This window comes from Balaenoptera physalus (assembly GCF_965194825.1).
Source record: "Balaenoptera physalus genome assembly, chromosome: 4".
Taxonomy (NCBI): Eukaryota; Metazoa; Chordata; class Mammalia; order Artiodactyla; family Balaenopteridae; genus Balaenoptera; species Balaenoptera physalus.
Window position 1 is genome coordinate 25,884,007 of NC_138891.1, and position 20,723 is coordinate 25,904,729.

Genomic DNA, 20,723 nt, shown 5'->3' on the forward strand with positions numbered 1-20,723 from the left:
TCTTTTTTTATTCTTTTTTTTTATTTTAAAAATTAAAAAATTCTTTTCTTTCTTTTTTTCTCCCTTTTCTTCTGATCTGTGTGGCTGACAGGGTCTTGGTGCTCCGGCCTGGTGTCAGGCCTGAGCCTCTGAGGTGGGAGAGCCGAGTTCAGGACATTGGACCACTAGAGACCTCCCAGCCCCACATAATATCAATCAGAGAGAGCTCTCCCAGAGATCTCCATCTCAATGCTAAGGCCCAGCTCCAACCAATGACCAGCAAACTCCAGTGCTGGACGCCCCATGCCGAACAACTAGCAAGACAGGAACACTACCCCACCCATTAGCAGACAGGCTGCCTAAAATCATACTAAGTTCACAGACACCCCAAAACACACCACAGGATGCAGCCCTGCCCACCAGAAAGACAAGATCCAGTCCCACCCACCAGAACACAGGCACCAGTCGCCTCCACAAGAAGCCTACACAACCCACTGAACCAACCTTAGCCACTGGGGGCAGACACCAAAAACAACGGGAACTATGAACCTGCAGCCTGCAAAAAGGAGACCCCAAACACAGTAAGTTAAACAAAATGAGAAGACAGAGATACACACAGCAGATGAAGGAGCAAGGTAAAAACCCACCAGACCAAACAAATGAAGAGGAAATAGGCAGTCTACCTGAAAAAGAATTCAGAGTAATGATAGTAAACATGATCCAAAATCTTGGAAATAGAATGGAGAAAAAACAAGAAACATTTAACAAGGACCTAGAAGAACTAAAGAGCAAACAAACAATGATGAACAACACAATAAATGAAATTAAAAATTCTCTAGAAGGAATCAATAGCAGAATAACTGAGGCACAAGAACAGATAAGTGACCTGGAAGATAAAATAGTGGAAATAACTACCACAGAGCAGAATAAAGAAAACAGAATGAAAAGAATTGAGGACAGTCTCAGAGACCTCTGGGGCAACATTAAATGCATGAACATTCAAATTATAGGGGTCCCAAAGAAGAAGAGAAAAAGAAAGGGACTGAGAAAATACTTGAAGAGATTATAGTTGAAAACTTCCCTAATATGGGAAAGGAAATAGCCAATCAAGTCCAGGAAGCACAGAGAGTCCCATACAGGATAAATCCAAGGAGAAACACACCAAGACACATATTAATCAAACTATCAAAAATTAAATACAAAGAAAAAATATTAAAAGTAGCAAGGGAAAAGCAACAAATAACATACAAGGGAATCCCCATAAGGTTAACAGCTGATCTTTCAGCAGAAACTCTGCAAGCCAGAAGGGAGTGGCAGGACATACTTAAAGTGATGAAAGGGAAAAACCTACAACCAAGATTACTCTACCCAGCAAGGATATCATGCAGATTCGATGGAGAAATTAAAACGTTTACAGACAAGCAAAAGTTAAGAGAATTCAGCGCCACCAAAGCAGCTTTACAACAAATACTAAAGGAACTTCTTTAGGCAGGAAACACAAGAGAAGGAAAAGACCTACAAAAACAAACTCAAAACAATTAAGAAAATGGTAACAGGAACATACATATCTATAACTACCTTAAATGTAAATGGATTAAATGCTCCAACCAAAAGACACAGACTGGCTGAATGGATACAAAAACAAGACCCATATATATGCTGTCTACAAGAGACCCACTTCAGACCTAGTGACACATACAGATTGAAAGTGGGGGGATGGAAAAAGATAATCCGTGCAAATGGAAATCAAAAGAAAGCTGGAGTAGCAATTCTTATATCAGGCAAAATATACTTCAAAATAAAGACTATTACAAGAGACAAAGCAGGACACTACATAATGATCAAGGGATCAATCCAAGAAGAAGATATAACAATTGTAAATATTTATGCAGCCAAAATAGGAGCACCTCAACACATAAGGCAAATGCTAACAGCCATAAAAGGGGAAATCGACAGTAACACAAACATAGTAGGGGACTTTAACACCCCACTTTCACCAATGGACAGATCATCCAAAATGAAAATAAATAAGGAAACACAAGCTTTAAATGACACATTAAACAAGATGGACTTAATTGATACTTATAGGACATTCCATCCAAAAACAACAGAATACACTTTCTTCTCAAGTGCTCATGGAACATTCTCCAGGATAGATCATATGTTGGGACACAAATCAATCCTTGGTAAATTTAAGAAAATTGAAATCATATGAAGTACCTTCTCTGACCACAACACTATGAGACTAGACATCAACTACAGGGAAAAAAAACTGTAAAAAATATAAACACATGGAGGCTAAACAATACACTACTAAATAACCAAGAGGTCACTGAAGAAATCAAAGAGGAAATCAAAAAATACCTAGAAACAAATGACAGTGAAAACATGACCACGCAAAACCTATGGGATGCAGCAAAAGCAGTTCTAAGAGGGAAGTTTATAGCAATACAACCCTACCTCAAGAAACAAGAAAAATCCAAATAAACAACCTAACCTTACACCTAAAGCAATTAGAGAAAGAAGAACAAAAATACCCCAAAGTTAGCAGAAGGAAAGAAACCATAAAGATCAGATCAGAAATAAAGGACAAAGAAATGAAGGAAACAACAGCAAAGATCAATAAAACTAAAATCTGGTTCTTTGAGAAGATAAACAAAATTGATAAAACATTAGCCAGAGTCATCAAGGAAAAAAGGGAGAAGACTCAAATCCACAGAATTAGAAATGTAAAAGGAGAAGTAACAACTGACACTGCAGAAATACAAAGGATCATGAGAGATTACTACAAGCAACTATATGCCAATAAAGTGGACAACCTGGAAGAAAAGGACAAATTCTTAGAAAAGCACAACCTTCCATGCCAGAACCAGGAAGAAATAGAAAACATAAACAGACCAATCACAAGCACTGAAATTGAAACTGTGATTAAAAAGCTTCCAACAGACAAAAGCCCAGGACCAGATGGCTTCACAGGTGAATTCTATCAAACAATTAGAGAAGAGCTAACAGCTATCCTTCTCAAACTCTTGCAAAATATAGCAGAGGGAGGAACACTCCCAAACTCATTCTACTAGGCCACCATCACCCTGATACCAAAACCAGACAAAGATGTCACAAAAAAAGAAAACAACAGGCCAATATCACTGATGAACATAGATGCAAAAATCCTCAAAAAAATACTAGCAAACAGAATCCAACAGCACATTAAAGGGATCATACACCATGATCAAGTGGGGTTTATCCCAGGAATGCAAGGATTCTTCAATATATGCAAATCAATCAATGTGATACACCATATTAACAGACTGAAGGATAAAAGCCATATGATAATCTCAAAAGATGCAGAAGAAGCTTTCCACAAAATTCAGCACACATTTATGATAAAAACTCTCCAGAAAGTGGGCATAGAGGGGACCTACCTCAACATAATAAAGGCCATGTAAGACAAACCCCCAGCCAACCTCATTCTCAATGATGAAAAACTGAAACCATTTCCTTTAAGATCAGGAAAAAGACAAGGTTGCCGACTCTCACGACTATTATTCAACAAAGTTTTGGAAGTTTTAGCCACAGCAATCAGAGCAGAAAAAGAAATAAAAGGAATCCAAATCGGAAAAGAAGAAGTAAAGCTGTCACTGTTTGCAGATGACATGATACTATACATAGAGAATCCTAAATATGCTACCAGAAAACTACTAGAGCTAATCAATGAATTTGGTAAAGTAGCAGGATACAAAATTAATGCATAGAAATCTCTTGCATTCCTATACACTAATGATGAAAAATCTGAAACAGACATTAAGGAAACACTCCCATTTACCATTGCAACAAAAAGAATAAAATACCTAGGAATACACCTACCTAAGGAGAAAAAAGATCTGTATGCAGAAAACTATGACACTGATGAAAGAAATTAAAGATGATACAAACAGATGGAGAGGTATACCGTGTTCTTGGATAGCAAGAATCAACATTGTGAAAATGACTCTACTACCCAAAGCAATCTACAGATTCAATGCAATCCTTATCAAACTACCAATGGCATTTTTCACAGAACTAGGACAAAAAATTTCACAATTTGTATGGAAACACAAAAGACCCTGAATAGCCGAAGCAATCTTGAGGAAGAAAAAAGGAGCTGGTGGAATCAGGCTCCCTGACTTCAGACTATACTACAAAGCTACAGCGATCAAGAAAGTATGGTACTGGCAGAAAAACAGAAATATAGATCAATGGAACAGGATAGAAAGCCCAGAGATAAACCCATGCACATATGGTCACTTTATCTTTGATAAAGGAGGCAAGAATATACAATGGAGAAAAGACAGCCTCTTCAATAACTGGTGCTGGGAAAACTGGACAGCTACATGTTAAAGAATGAAATTAGAACACTCCCTCAGACCATACACAAAAATAAACTCAAAATAGATTAAAAACCTAAATGTAAGTTCAGACACTATCAAACTCTTAGAGGAAAACATAGGCAAAACACTCTATGACATAAATCACAGCAAGATCCTTTTTGACCCACCTCCTAGAGAAATGGAAATAAAAACAAAAATAAACAAATGGGACCTAATGAAACTTAAAAGCCATTGCACAGCTAAGGAAACCATAAACAAGATGAAAAGACAACCCTCAGAATGGGAGAAAATATTTGCAAACGAATCAACAGACAAAGGATTAATCTCCAAAATATACAAGCAGCTCATGTGGCTCAATATCAAAAAAAATAATCAACCCAATCCAAAAATGAGCAGAAGACCTAAATAGACTTTTATCCAAAGAAGATATACAGGTCGCCAACAAACACATGAAAGGATGCTCAGTATCACTAATCATCAGAGAAATGCAAATCAAAACTACAATAAGGTGTCACCTCACACCAGTCAAAATGGCCATCATCAAAAAATCTACAAACAATAAATGCTGGAGAGGGTGTGGAGAAAAGGGAACCCTCTTGCACTGTTGGTGGGAATGTAAATTGATACAGCCACTATGGAGAGCAGTATGGAGGTTCCTTAAAAAACTAAAAATAGAACTACCATATGACCCAGCAATCCCACTACTGGGCATATACCCTGAGAAAACCATAATTCAAAAAGAGACATGTACCACAGTGATCATTGCAGCTCTATTTACAATAGTCAGGACATGGAAGCAACCTAAGTGTCCATCTACAGATGAATGGATAAAGAAGATGTGACACATATATACAATGGAATATTACTCAGCCATAAAAAGAAACGAAATTGAGTTATCTGTAGTGAGGTGGATGGACCTAGAATCTGTCATAGAGGGTGAAGTAAGTCAGAAAGAGGAAAACAAATACCGTATGTTAACGCATATGTATGGAATCTAAAAAAATATATATGGTTCTGATGAACCTGGGGGCAGGACAGGAATAAAGATGCAGATGCAGAGAATGGACTTGAAGACACAGGGAGGGGGAAGGGTAAACTGGGACGAAGTGAGACAGTGGCATGGACATACACTACCAAATGTAAAATAGATAGCTAGTGGGAAGCAGCCGCATAGCACAGGGAGATCAGCTCTGTGCTTTGTGACCACCTAGAGGGGTGGGATAGGGAGGGTGGGAGGGAGACACAAGAGGGAAGGGATATGGGCATATATGTATACATATAGCTGATTCACTTTGTTATATAGCAGAAACTAACACAGCATTATAAAGAGATTATACTCCAATAAAGATGTTGAAAAAAATAATAATCACAAGCTATTTTGAGAAGAGCAACCAGTGGCCTACCCCTACCCCACTTCATGGAATACAGCATCCTTGCCTGTCTGCAAGACAGCTGAAACACACTATGTTCTTTGCCTCACTATCTGCTGCAACCTAGAGAACTTGTATCAATGAAACAACCTAGAGCAGAAAGTCATAGGGTGGGATGCAAGGTGGCAGTTGGGGGTGTTGTGTCAGCCTCACAAAGGCAGGGACTGTGGTTTCTTGTATTCTATGCTTTATCTGGTGGCTGGCACAGAGTAGAAGCTCAATAGGTATTTGCTGAATGACTGTGAATGAGTGAAGGAAAGGACAGGGGACAGAGGTCAGCATTTGCAATGGCACATTGCATTACAGGGGTATAAATGTCCCATAAGTAAAGTGGTAGCCAAGGGTGCAGGTGGGGAGATGCCAGGAGCAGAGTGTGCAGCACTGGTTCAGAGGGCCTCAAGACTGAGAAGTGAGGATGACAGAAAATTCTACACATAGGGCATGGCTTCAAAGAGGAATATTTGCTTCATCCTAGAGCCTAGGTTACAAATGTTGCATATTGACTTGCTTGCTATGGCTCCCAGAAAATAATGTGATGAACAACCAGATGGCCGTTTAGCAGAGCCAGGGGCAATCCACATACCTGTCTGTTGGCAAATACCAAGTCTGGAAATCTTTCTCCATATTCAAATACTACTGGAGACAAGAAAAATCACACAGAGCTTACCAAGATGTTTTATAGAATGAAGAAAAAGAAACATCTTCCTGAAGACCTAGAAGAAATGAGCTTCTGGAATCAGGATAAAATTTTAGAAAACTGTTAGGCATCCTCAAAACATGCAGTAATCCTGGACTATAAGAAACAGGTTGGAAAGTCACCAAGGAGAGAATAGATTACATTATTTGTGTTTAACCTGACCTTACTAGAAACAATTTGGCAAAATATATTTTGAGCTCTAGAAAATATTCTACCCTTGACTCCTTAATTTCATTTTTATTCTAAAAAAAAATCAGAGGTACTAAAAGTTTTATGCAAGTATGTATGTATGTATGTATGAAATAATTACATCATTTATAACAGTTTAAAATAAATCTAGTCTAATATATTCTAATGCTGATGTAGATAAATAATTTTGGCATATTCATGTGATTTTGTTATTCAGTCCTTGAAAACATAATTTCAAAGGATAGCTAATAAAATTGGAAAGTTATCATGCTATATTTTAAGTAAAAAAATAACAGATCTGAGTTTTGTTTAAAAAAAACTGATTTCCAAAAAAAAAGTCTATAGAAAAATGTACTGTTAGTAATTATCTCTGTATAGAAGGACTTCAGCTGAATTTCTTTTTTTAAAATAATATTTTAGTTTTCTAATTTTATATAATAAGCATGTATTAGTTTATACTCATAAAAATTAAACACCTGCTTAAATGCCTGGTAACGGCTCATGAAAAATAGAATTAAGATTACTGTTTCAAACATTTGTATTTTCTCCCCTTTCTCTGAGAATCCCTTTGAAATGCTAAGAGTGCTGTATGAAAATGAGTAGATCCATGGCGACAGTAAAACAAAAAAAAAGAGAAGGGTGGGATTATTTTGCTGGCTAGACCAGAATAAACTGCAACCCACATGGACAAAGGCGGCAGGCAGGCAGCTGCACTCCCTGGCAGAGTCCCAGGAGGGCCACGCAGAGGGGCAGGTGAGGAAACCCAGGCTGTGGTGGCCCCGGAACGGACTGAACCAAATCCATTCCCAGCTGGAACTTTCCAAACAAAGATGATCACTTGCTTGGTGGGGACTCATGAGTGGGTGCTGTGCCCAAGGAGAAAGAGCCACAAGGAGGCTCAAGGGGACATGCGGTGACCTTTGAGGTCCACTTTGAATCCTGCAGAAAATAAGAAATAAGCAGCCAGTGCCACTGAGAAGTCAACTGTTGAGATGCTTTTCACCCTCATCTCCAAACATGAGTGTTGCTTCATAACTGGCCAGTTATACTCTGCACTACAGATCTAGCATTGGGAAGCATCGAACACTCTGCCCATTAAAAAAAAGGAGAAGAAAAAGAAAAGAAAAGAACAGCTAAGACTCTTCCAAACATTCCTTGTACCGAATACAATGAAATCTGCATTAAAGCATATTTTGCCTCTAATGGGCAATTCGCTGTCTTAAGCAATTTCTTCCAAGTGACTCTGTGTGATAGAATTCAACACTTATTTTTAAAAACTCCAGTTAAAATCCCATATTTTGGCTTGCAATTGATCTCTAGGGTAGATGCTAAATGGGAGCTTTATTGTAATTCTTTGGATTTTACACATTTTAAACCATAAGGTTTAAAGTGCATACTAGCAGGTAAAAGATTATAATAGATTAAAAAAATAAGACTTTATTTTCTGAAGAGAAGTTAAGGACTTCAGGGAATGAAATGATGTTGATCAAAACACTGAAATCTACTAGCTCACTGCTCACTTATAACCAGAATGAAATGGAGGAAATAGGGAGTCCCCACTGTCTAGTGCTAATGAAAATGACTTTTCTATATTACTTTTACTCTTTAAGATTCCACATTATGAGAACTAGGGGATAGAAGAGGGGCATGAACATATAAGAAGGATACAACCATTTTAAGTTTCATTTCTGGGATGAGAAAGACATACCAGACAATTTGAAGATTCCCTATCATAAAATGGTGTACTACACACAACACATCAGAAATATGTGAAAGACTGTATAAAATTAGAATGCAAGACCTTGATTACAAAAAAAAAATTATAGTGGGAAATTTAATGTACCTCTTTCAGAATCTGACATCTAGTAAAAATATAGATAAGGATATAGGGAATTTGAGTAACATAATCAAGAAACTCAATACATACGTACAGAACTTTTTTCTTAAAAATAGCAAATATACTTCTTTTCATGTCCATGGGATATACACCCAAATCAGACATGTACTTGATCACAAAGAAAACTTATATTTTATTATTTAAAAAAATTTTTTTGATGTGGACCATTTTTTTAAAGTCTTTATCGAATTTGTTACAATACTGCTTCTGTTTTATGTTTTGGTTTTTTGGCTGCGAGGCATGCGGGATCCTAGCTCCCTGACCAGGGATCGAACCCACACCCCCTGCACTGGAAGGCAATGTCTTAACCACTGGACCGCCAGGGAAGTCCCGAAAATCTTACATTTTAAAAGTAGAATTATTACTGATAACATTCTCATAATTTGATAAATTAGAAATAAATTTTTAAAAAGGTGATCAAAACTGTGATCGTTTGGTAAACTAAGAAACTGTCAAAAAATTACCTAGCAAAGGAAATCAAAACTGAATCATCTCAAATGTAATCATTGAATCAGAGAAGGATCATCAATGGACGCTAAAAACAGTGGCTTACAGAGAGATTGGAGACAGGAGATTCACACAGTGCTCAAGTATTGCCCCATAGGTTAAAAACTAATTCCAGGGTTTCCTTGGTGGTGTAGTGGTTGAGAATCTGCCTGCCAATGCAGGGGACACGGGTTCGAGCCCTGGTCTGGGAAGATCCCACATGCCGCGGAGCGGCTGGGCCCGTGGGCCACAACTACTGAGCCTGCGCATCTGGAGCCTGTGCTCCGCAACAAGAGAGGCCGCGATAGTGAGAGGCCCGCACACCGCGATGAAGAGTGGCCCCTACTTGCCGCAACTAGAGAAAGCCCTCGCACAGAAACGAAGACCCAACACAGCCATAAATAAATAAATAAATAAAAGTACTCTTAAAAAAAAACTAATTCCAAAGGTAAAACTATACTTTTACAATGGGGGTTAGCACTATAACCATATGAACAAACTTAGCATCACCAAGAGTGGGACAACTTGACCTTACGTGCCTGTTGATATGAAATACGCATTATTAATTTTTTTTTTTGAAATACACGTTATTAAGCATAGAGCATTACCAATGAATATTCTTTTCTTTTTGGCTTAAACAACAGACATTTATTTTGTCACAGTTCTAGAGGCTAGAAGTCTATGATCAAGGTGCCAGCATGGCTAAGTTCTAGTGAGGGCATTCGTCCTGGTTTGCAGACAGCCGCCTTCTCCCTGTGTCCTCGTTGCGTTCCTTGGAGCGTGTGTGCAGGGAGACAGTGACTGATCTCGATCTCTCTTCTTACAAGTCCACCAGTCCTGTCAGCTAGGACCCTACCCTCATGATATCATTTAACCTTCATTACCTCCTGAAAGCCCTGTCTCCAAGTATACTCACACTGGGGATTAGGGCTTCAATATATGAATTTTGAGAGGACACAGTTCACTACACAGCATGGTAAGTCTCAGTTTGGACTAGCCACATCCACATGGTCAAAAGACATGGGGCTACCAGGTACCATGTGGAATAGTACAGTCCAACAGTTATACTTGAAGCATACCCCTAACGAGTGAGAAAGACTTGAGCATTTGCCAATGAATATACTTGTCTAAAAGGTTCAACCTGAATTTCAAGCCTTGACCTAATTTCTAGTTTACAGGAAATATAGCAGAGAGAAGAACATATTAATGGATGCTAGGAGGAAACAAGTCCAGAATGTGGAATAGTGTGCAAAACAACTGACCTGGTTTCTTCTAAAAATCAATGACATGGGGAAGAAAACGAGAGAAACTGGTTTAAAGAGACTAAAAAAAAAAAAAAAATTGACCAAATGTAATACATAATCTTGATTTGATCATGAATTAAAAAACATCTATACATAATTTTTTTTGCAATAACTGGGGAAATTTGTGTATGTACAAATTAAAATTATAAAATTATTATAATTAATAATAAAATTAATTAATAATAATAAATTAATAATAAAATTATTGATTGTTTTTAATATTTTTAGACACAGTAATGGTATTTTGGTTACCTAATAGAATGTCCTTGTTTTTCAAAGTTGTATCCTTCAGTATTTAGATAAGAATTGTATGTCTGTTTTTACATTGAAATGATTCAGTGAAAAATAAAAGAATAAATAAAAACACATATTTAATATATGTGATATATATATGTATATATGTGATATATATGTATATATAAAGGCAAGAAAGCAAAACGGGCATATTATTAACAGTGGATAAAACTAGGTAAATGGTATATGGATATCCTTTTTAGTTGAACTATATGAAATTCACAATACTTGACCATTTTTGAGTTTAAAGAAATGACAGTTTTACATTTGAATACACCAATTACCATAGGAGACACTTGAAGGGTGATTAAAAACCCGCCATTAAAAGAACTCCAGGAACCAGATGGGTTTACAGCTGACTCCTAACTAGCCTTTAAAAATCTGATCATTTCTATGCTATGCTATTTCAGGCCATGAAAAAATAGAAAAGTCTTTAGCTCATGCTATGAATGTAGCACTTCCTTAACACTATTTAAACCCAATAAAGGCAGCCCCCTCTACCCCCAAAAAGAAAAAGTATAGACTAACCTCAGTTATTGTTATAGATAGCAGAATTGTAGGAAAAAATAGCTATCCTGAGATTGTAAGAATAACTCAATACCAGGATATCTATCAATATATTTCATCACATCAATAAAGTACAGGAAAAAACTATGTGATTATCTCAATATATGCTGAAAATACTATTAAAATTTATCTGACATTTCTAATAAAAGCTGTGAGTAAAATAAGGTTACTAATGAGTGCTTAGTTCTGCTTAAAGGACTTTAACATGTATTTTCTTATTTAATGTTCACACATTTAATCTTCAGAGACAGATCCTGTTATCCCCACTTTGCTCTCTAGGCTAAATGTCTAGAAGATGGAATGTTGAGTCCTATAATAATTGTATGTTTAACTTTATAAGAAACTGCTAAAGTGATTTACAGATTGGCCATAACGTTTTGCATTCCCACCAGCAATGCATTCTCTTTAAGTGTGAGTATGTAGCTTGTATTTTCATTCTCTTAACAGTGTCTTTTGCAAAGCGAAAAATATTCATTTTGATGAAGTCCAATTTATCATTTTTTTCTTTTGTACATGATGCTTTTGGTATAACATTTAAGACTCCTTTGCCTAATTTACGGTCATGAAGATTTTTCTCTTATGTTTCCTTTTAGAAGTTTTATAGTTTTATATTTTACATTTTGATCTATGATCCACACATGCCCTGCATGTGTGCCATCCAGCGTACAGTCTGGGACCTGAGTGATGCTCTCTCTTGTAGCTCATGTCTCACACTTTGGTGTGCTGTTTAGGGTCAGATACATGCTTACATAGCTTGGAGGTGAGCCCAAAAGTTTATACACAATTTTATCGGATCACTTTCTTGTATTCCCTCTACTCCACAATCTCTTCCATGTTTTCTGGCTTCCCAAAGCCCAGGGCTTTCGTTTTCCTACACTGCTACATGTTTCCCATGATTTTTCCGTAATATTGGGCCCGTTTCCAAGCTCAAGCAGTGATAAGATTAAGAGAGAAAAAAAATGCAGTGGGACTTCTTCCCAAGGCCTCTGGACCTCAGTTCCTCTGGTTGGGAATTTGGGGTCCACCCAACTGTTGCTGCCATCATTACCACTGCTGCCCCAGGTTTGCCTGGTATTGGGATGAGAATGAAGTAAATGATAACAACAAACAAAAAAGGGGATTTCCCTCACTCTTTTGACCCTCAGCAGTCCTCTGTCCTGTTCCTTATGTCCCAAACAGATAATTTCTTTTGCAGTTCTGTCTGCCTTCCTTGTTGTGCAGTTCTGGCCCTTAAACTGCCTTTGAGTTCAGGTCAAGAGATTCCAGAGAAGAAAAAAAAATGGGAAATTCACCACTGTTTTAATAGTACTCTGAATTCTGGTTTCCTTCCCCAATCTATCTGCTACCACTTGCTTTTAAGAGTCGTTAGATGACTGCTACATTCATTCTGGCCAGGGATTTTAGTTGCATTCGTTGGAAGAGACAGAGGGGAGTAAGTGTGCTTACACCATCTTGACCAGAACTGGAACCCCTCCATAGTCTTTTGGATCACAAGTTCCATCTATTGCATTTAAAATTTTTTTTTTTCAGACTTCACCTATTACCCAAAGTAAAGATACATCTATGACTTAAAGTAAGCCACCTATATTTGATCATACTTTATGGTAGCAAGCTAATAAATTCTCTTCGATAGAGAAAAATGTTCACTGTTTGGTAAACTTAATAAATGGGTGAAGCTTATTAACATCGATGTTCTCAAGAGCATGTTGGAGGAGATAAATAAGAACATGCCTAGTGGAGGAGAGCTGGCACTTATGAACATAAAGACTATTATCTCTGAAACTGGGAAGATTCAGTACATAGAAAGAAAGCATATTAATGAACCCAGATGGCATTGGAGGCAAATTTAGGAGCTGCTAATCCCTGCTTGTTAAAAACCTAGGATATATTTAGGTTAACAATAGGTTACTAGAGTTATACAATATCTTTAATAAAATATGTCAAACTAGATTGATTTAAGCAATAAATATTTGGAGTTGTGAAACATTTTTTAGAAGAGCCTACAGAAAATAGAATGTAATTTTAAATGGGGGTGAGAGGTAGGGGATATTAAGTATAAGTTTACATTCAAATGAGTAAACTGGTTTTCCATGTTTCATGACAAAGGGTATTTCTCGGACCTGCCAATTAATAAAAATTGAGACAAAATGTACAGATTGGTACACAGTCAATGCAAAATAATGAATTGATACACATTGATGAAGCGGTGCAAATTAAATATCTGAAGAGATCCTAAGCAAAGATTATCATGTTCAGAAGGAAATAAAGCAAGCTCTAGAAAGAATCTTTCCGAGCTGTTGGATGAATATAACGCTTTTTGTGAGCATTTTTCCTTAAGAGGTTTATCATTTTGAATGCAGAAATAGGAGCTGCCTGTAAAACTGATGAATCTAATCATTACATAAAATGAACTAAGCTCCCCAGAGGCTATTTCTTTCTATTCCCCATGTAAACCATGCTTTCATAAATACAATTAATTAATAACACTTTATGTGTATGTATGTGTGTGTGTATATATATATATGCCGTAGGCAGAAAAAGAGTGTTTGGATAAGAAAAGGCTCATAGGTGGTCTTTTGGGTAGTGTTACAGCAACATTTATTGAGCACTTACTGTGTGCCCTAAATTTATACGTGCAATACTTAATCCATATAAAAATCTAAAGAGGTAGGTATTATTATTGTTCCAAGTTTACAAATAAGAAAACTGAAGCATAGAGAGGTTGAATTTCTTGCTCAAGATCCCACAGCTAGTAAGAGAGGGAGGCATGGTTGGGCCCCATACCGTCTGCCTCCAGAATGTGTGCACTGATTTACTATGTTAATACACCAGTGAAGTAAATTGTTAAACATGCATGAGACTTTGGATGCTAGAAAGAAAACCAGGCACAACACAGCTGGATATGAAGGGAACTTGATTATACGTATTCTTCCATTATATAAAATTGACATTGCCTCACCTCAGCAATAAAGGAAGTCTGTATGTAAGCAGGTATATTTAACTCTACTATTGTTTAAGATTAAAAACTATTACTAAAGACAGTTCTCTCTTTACCACTGTGTGCATTCCCATGGTGGCTGTTATTATAAACTTTGTGGCCAGTGGGTATATATGATAAAGAAATCATTCTAGGACGACATAAAATAGGATGGGCCATAAACCCAAAATAAATTTTAAATACTTAACTAAAATAATGGTAGTGGAGACATTGCACTAGCTAAAAGTTATTCACTCTGCAATGGACACAGGGCAGTATGTGTGATTTTTTGTTTGATCTGAGGAAGGGGCTGACAGCAGGCTGACTTGGGATCCCGAATGGGGTTGGGAAATGAGCCTGAGGGTAACAAATTCCTCTAATTCCAAATTCCTATAATTGAGGAAGACAAACGTCCCTGCTTGGCTACCTGAGATCAGGGCTGGCCTTGTTTACCTTTAACTTTTCTAGATCGAGGAAAAAAATCTGCAGCAAGAAACTTCTGTGTGGCACTAGCAGGTCAACCCCATCACTCATGAGGGATGAAGATTTCCTGTGTTTGTTTTTAACTGGCCTGTCTTGCTTATAAAAGTACATCTCTTTTTCCCCAGAGAATTTGTTAATCAAGGTAGTTTGCAGGCTTCAGGAATTAGCTCATTTATTTGGGGCAGCAGAAGAATGAACCAGTTGGGAGCGCAGGCCCTGGGCTCAGGCTGCCTGGCCTTGTAGTCTGACTCTGTACCGGACAGTGGGGTGACCCTGGGCCACTTTGCCAGGCCTCACCCACCCTAGGAGGCAGCTACTGCTATCATCCCCGTTGTATAGATTAGAGGCTGAGTCACAGGGAGGTCTTATGCCTGCCACTTTATTTTCTAAATATCTAGCACAGAGTAAATAGTCAATAAAAGCCAGCTATTACTCTTTGAGATGTTCGAAGCAAAAATCTGGAAACTGTAGAAGTCATCTTGCTGGGGGCACTTTTTCATATTGTCTGGAATACAAGTTCTGAATTGCTCTGGTGTGCAAGGCTTTCTGTACTGTGGTTGAGGTATTTCGAAGAGATGGGTCCAGCATTCCTATCTGGGAGAAGCCAGGAAATGTTGGCACTGTGGTATGGGCTCCATTCTCATGAGTTCTGTTAACTCCATGTGACACCCTATCCTAAACTAAGGATGGGGTTACCATCCCAGATTACTTACCACTGCCGGAGAGCTCTGCCCCACTGGTTTCTGAGGTGTATTTGTAGGCATGTGTAATTATTTGGTGGACAATACTGTTTATTGGCCTCTGTAGGGCAAAGCCTGACACCTTTGATCTCTTGTTTCTTGGCTAACAGCAGAGCTAGTCCTTGGAGACTGGGAGCTGGGTTTTCCTCACCACTAGTATTAATGTAATTCACAGAAGGGAGGATATCTGGATTCTAATCGAGAAAACATTCTGCTTTCTTTTACATGAAAACCTCCAAAATAATACTGGGGGAGTCTTTTCTTTTTCTCTAGAATTTTAAGAAACAAAGGTTCGCGATTTATTTCAAATGCTGCATTAAAAATATTTGTTATTATTAAAAAAACATCAGCTTTAGGACAAGAAATTTGAATGCGCTTAGGATAAAACTTAACCAATGAAGAATTTGTTTCATATGTTAAGATCATGCTGAGTCCCTTTAAGCATGAAGTCATTGCTGTTTTAAAGTTTTTCTATCAAAGTGCAACTCATATTAATATTATCAATTTTTACCTTACATAAAACATTTTATCTGCATCTTATGGTGGTAGTTTGCAGCTGAATGGCAAATTTTATAGGGACTAAAAAAATGAATAAATAAACTCAAGTACATACCTGATAATTTAAGAGAAAAAAAATGTAGAAATTTTAAAAAACCAAAAAGGGAGGGCAATGTCAAATGTATAAATAAATCATAACCAAGTGAGGATGCCTGAGTTCGTTCAATATTACATTTGTACACCTGCCCCTTGGGTTTCCCTTTATGTATCATCTTATTAAAGCCCCAATTTACTAACATTCTGGCGTTTTATGGAAAGAAGCTGACATGAAAGTTGGTCAATGAGACGTTGCTCTGTAAAGAAGCAAAGTCTTGCTAAATATAGTGTAAATGATGGACAACTATCATTTAAAAGCGATAATGAAATGAAGGATTTCTTTGATAGCATTATAAACCACAGTGGAAGTGGGGCATATGCTGGTATCACTGTAACATGGTCAAACCAAATTTATGTCATGCTTGTGTGTGTGTCTGAACACACACTAACTTATGATCCTACTCTTTTATGCTTATTCTATTGTGCTCTATTTCCTTCTCGTTGATCAATGCACAATGAATTTTTCTCTTCAAGTTAGCCCCTGCTTCCCTCCAGCATAGGTGCTAAAATTTTTAAACTTGAGGCTCAGGTGTGGGGCCCTGGGCAACCCCAGCCAAATCTGACAGTATTTAATATTAGCCCCATCTCTATGTGGGGTTATAAGTCTAAACCAGTGGTTCTCAAAATGTGGTCCTAGAGCCAGCAGCAACAGCATTGCCTGGAGTGTGGTTAAAATGCAAATACTCAGGCCCTGAACCAGACCTACTTGATCAGAAATGCTGGGGCAGGGGCCCAGCAATCTGGGGGTTTAATGAGCCCTCCAGTTGGTTCTGATGTTCGTGAAAGTTTGAGAGCCTTTGGTCTTAACTTGGTCTTGCTGCCCTGTATCCTGCCTGCCTGGGTTGACTTCCTAGATGCATACATACCTATAAAGCTCAGTTATCCCCTCTGATTTCCTCATGACTGGGTCTCTGTCTCTCTGACTGGGTTTATGCCCTGATTTCAGATTAACACTCTAGCTCGCAGCTGGGATTTCCACCTGGCCTGCTGGACCAGAGCCCTGTCAGCTCCTTTCCTTAAATATATCACGGTCCTGCTTTTACTCTTCTCCCCTCCTGGCTGGTGGACAAGTCTGGCATTGAATCAGTTGGGCCGTTTGGAGCCAATTCGCACTGGGGCATCTCCACGACCTGGCAACTCCATGCTGTGCCTCCCAGCAGGCCATAATAGCACTGGCCTAGGATGACCTCCAGGCCCCTCAACCGTGGACGTTATAGTTGACATTACTATCCTTCTTTATTAGTCCCTGTCCTATAACCTGATAAACATTCTAACTGCCTAAGGCCCCATTTTATATTACCCTGTCCCTACTGATTTGGATATCAAGAGACTGCATGAGCTATGACATCTATCTGAAGTCAGTGGATATCTTTGGAAAACACTACAGTAGAGTTAGGTGAACATTTTAGGGTAAAACATGTTATTGATTTGGGGACAAATCCTTCAGGGTAAAGAAAGACAATAGTAGAAAATAAGTTATATTTGAATTACTTTAAGAAAATGTTGCCGGCACCACTTTATGTTCTGAATATTCTAATTTACCTGATAGAGCATTCAATACATTTATCTTGTGAGGATTGGTATCCTCTAACTTCTGCTTTCCAGGTCCTAATTTTTCCATGCATGGATCCACCTACTGAATTTATTTTCCCGAAACCTGAACACACCATTATCTTACTATCAGTTAACAGGAGACTCAACACTATAGCGTTTAATAAAATATTCGTGCTCATCCAGAGGAGCCTATAAGCAGCTACCACCGTGAAAGAAATTGAAGGTCACATTTATATGCCTAGAAAATAGTTCAACAAGTATTTCAAAACATTCTCCATTTCAACCTTTGGTCAAAGCCCTTTTATGTGTTAGCAATGTTCACAATACTTGAAGAGGTCCTTTTTTCTTTGAATTCGGTTTAATGCATAACCACTTGGCCCAGTTTAGACATAAGCTTTCTTACCCTAAACTCATGAGTCCTGCTTCTGCTTCTATTTGTCAGATGGATAGAAATTTGTCAGTAAAGGCTTAACAAAAGGAATTTGCATGTGTGGTTATATTCATTCAATTTTTCATGGAGCAATTATTTATTCCATTCTACTATGTGCCAAGCTACATTGGTGCTGGAATACCAGAGTCCTTGCCTGAAAAAAAATCTTCTTGGAAATCCCTTCCCAGTCAGATGGATCTTTTCTTGTCAGAGGTGGTGGGTATGGACTTGCCTCACAGAAAATGGGTGGGGACCAGGGAGGGGCTGCATGATCATCAAGATGTATGGCTTTGGAAAGTAAAATGTGATTTATGCAAAGCACTGTTACGTTCTGGGATATGAAAATGAGGACCCAGATCAAAGAAACAAAGACAACAACATTTTACTTTTTCACAATTGGCACAAACTATTCATTTTTCATCATATCTTCTACTACCTGCACACTTTGGGTTAATACCAATCATCTTCCAAGCACTGCTTATTGGATGGCCCCTAACTGAAGCCTTGACCCGATTTTCCTTTAAGAAATTGTCTAATCTGTGTCTATAGCATCCCTCTGGCCAAACATATGGCTGAATAATCAAATGCATTTAAGCATTTCCTGTGTCTCTAATTCTATCCTAAGTGCTGTGACAAATTAAAAACTAAGCAAATTCATTTTCTCCTTGGTATTATAGCTTTTTCTGTATAAATTCTACTGTATCATAAGTATCTTGAGGACAAGACTCATGTCTTACTCATTTTTGTAAACTCCATAGATTATCACATTATACTCAGTAAATATGATTGAATGGAAAAATTCATAAAGAAATTCATTTCTAGGGACTGTAGACTATAAACATCATCCTGAGATTTCTAGAACTCTTGGAAAAGGCAATTCTGTTGGTGATAGGTCATACCGTTTCACCTTGTGAATGAAGGTCAACTTGACCCCAGGGAAAGTTAGTGTACAGACATGCCATTGTACTCTTGACCAGTCAGCAACATCAGAAACGGAACAGTGCAGCCATGCCTCATAATGATTTCCTTTGTTAAGCAGTGTCACTCACCTGATCTGAAGCCAGGTCAGCATGGGGGTTGTTCCTCCTCCGAATACCCAGACTGTGAAGAACACCAGGAGCAGAGTGGTGGTAAACATCATTTGCTTGGGCTGAGATCCTGTGTTCCGAATAGCTAAGGCAAAAGCTATCGCTCCTCGCAAACCTTACAGAGAAAAACCAAAGAAGGAAAAGAAACATCTGCACGAGTGTCATTCTCATTTCATTGAATTTATCTTTACAATTTACTGACAAACACAATTACATTTTAAAATTAAACTTTTAATTTTGAGATAACTGTAGACTCACATGCAGTTGTAAGAAATAATAGGGACTTCCTGTGTGCCCTTTCCCTACTTTCTCCCCAGTGGTGACCACTCGTCTTGCAAAACTATCTAGTACCATATCACACCCAGGATTTTGACACTGATATAGTCAAGATTCAGTACAGTCCCAACACCATAAAGATCCCTCATGTTGCCCTTTATAACCACACCTACTTCTCTCCCACAAACTCAACATCTGGCAGCCAGTAATCAATCCTCCATTTCTATAATTTTGCCGATTCAGGACTGTTATATAAATGGAATCGTGAAGTATGTAGCCTTTTGTAATCGGCTTTTTTCACCCAGCGTAATTTTTGGATACTCATCCAGGTTGCCAAATGTGTTGAGAGTTTGTGCCTTTTTATTGTTGAGTAGTATTTCCATGGTATGGATATTCCACAGTTCGTTTAACCGTCAACTGTTAAAGGACATCTGGGTAGTTTCCAGTTTTTGCCTATTACAAATAAGGCCTTTGTGTGAGTGAACGTAAGTTTTCAGCTCTCTGAGATAAATGCCCAGGAGTGCAATCACTGAGTTATATGGTATTTGCATGTGTTTTTTTAATTAATTGATTTTAATTAAAAATTTTATTGAAGTAACATTATTTAAATTTATATGTATAACATTGTATATATTATAACATGTTTCACGTGTACATTATATTTCTTTTTTTAAATTTAATTTTATTTAATTTTTTTATATAGCATGTTTTTAAAAGAAATTACTACCAAACTTTTCCAGAATGGCTCTACCATTTTACATTCCCAGCAGCAATAGATAAGTCATCCAGTTTCTCCGCCTTTACCAGCCTTTAGTGTTGTCATTATTTTAAATTTTAGCCATTTTGATAGCTTGTTGGGGTTATAATTTCCATTTTCCTAATGGTATTTACATTTTTTAATGTGCTCATTTGTGATCTATCTACCTGCTTGGGTGAAATGGCTCTTTGTGTCTTTATCTCATTTTCTAATTGAATTGTTAGATGTTTGTTAAATTCTGAGAGTTGTTTATATATTCTAGATAATAGTCCTTTGTTGGATATATAGTTTGCAAATATTTCCTCCCACTTTGTAGCTTTTTATTGATAAAGTCTAATCTGTTGATTTTTCCTTTTATAAATCATCTATTTGGAGCCAAGTCTAAGAACTCTTTACTTAGCTCTAGGTCCTGAAGATTTTCCCTTATATTTTAAAATTTTTTCTAAAAGTTATTTAGCTTTACATTTTACCTTTAAGTCCATGCTCATCTTGAGTTAATTTTGGTATAAGGGGAGAGTTTTAGGCTGAGGATTTTTTTTTTTTTTTTTTTTTTT

The 20,723-nt window shown here is 37.6% G+C and overlaps 1 protein-coding gene across 21 annotated transcripts in view; it reads right to left on the bottom strand.

The window, feature by feature from the left end:
- The window catches only part of SLC9A9 (solute carrier family 9 member A9), a 683,127-nt gene that overhangs the window by 172,223 nt on the left and 490,181 nt on the right, over positions 1 to 20,723 (bottom strand). For all 21 annotated transcript variants that reach the window (XM_082461227.1, XM_082461222.1, XM_082461225.1 and 18 more), the window contains one exon: positions 19,098 to 19,251. In XM_082461227.1, the coding sequence (XP_082317353.1) occupies positions 19,098 to 19,251 (154 nt within the window). The remainder of the gene's footprint in view (positions 1 to 19,097; positions 19,252 to 20,723) is intronic.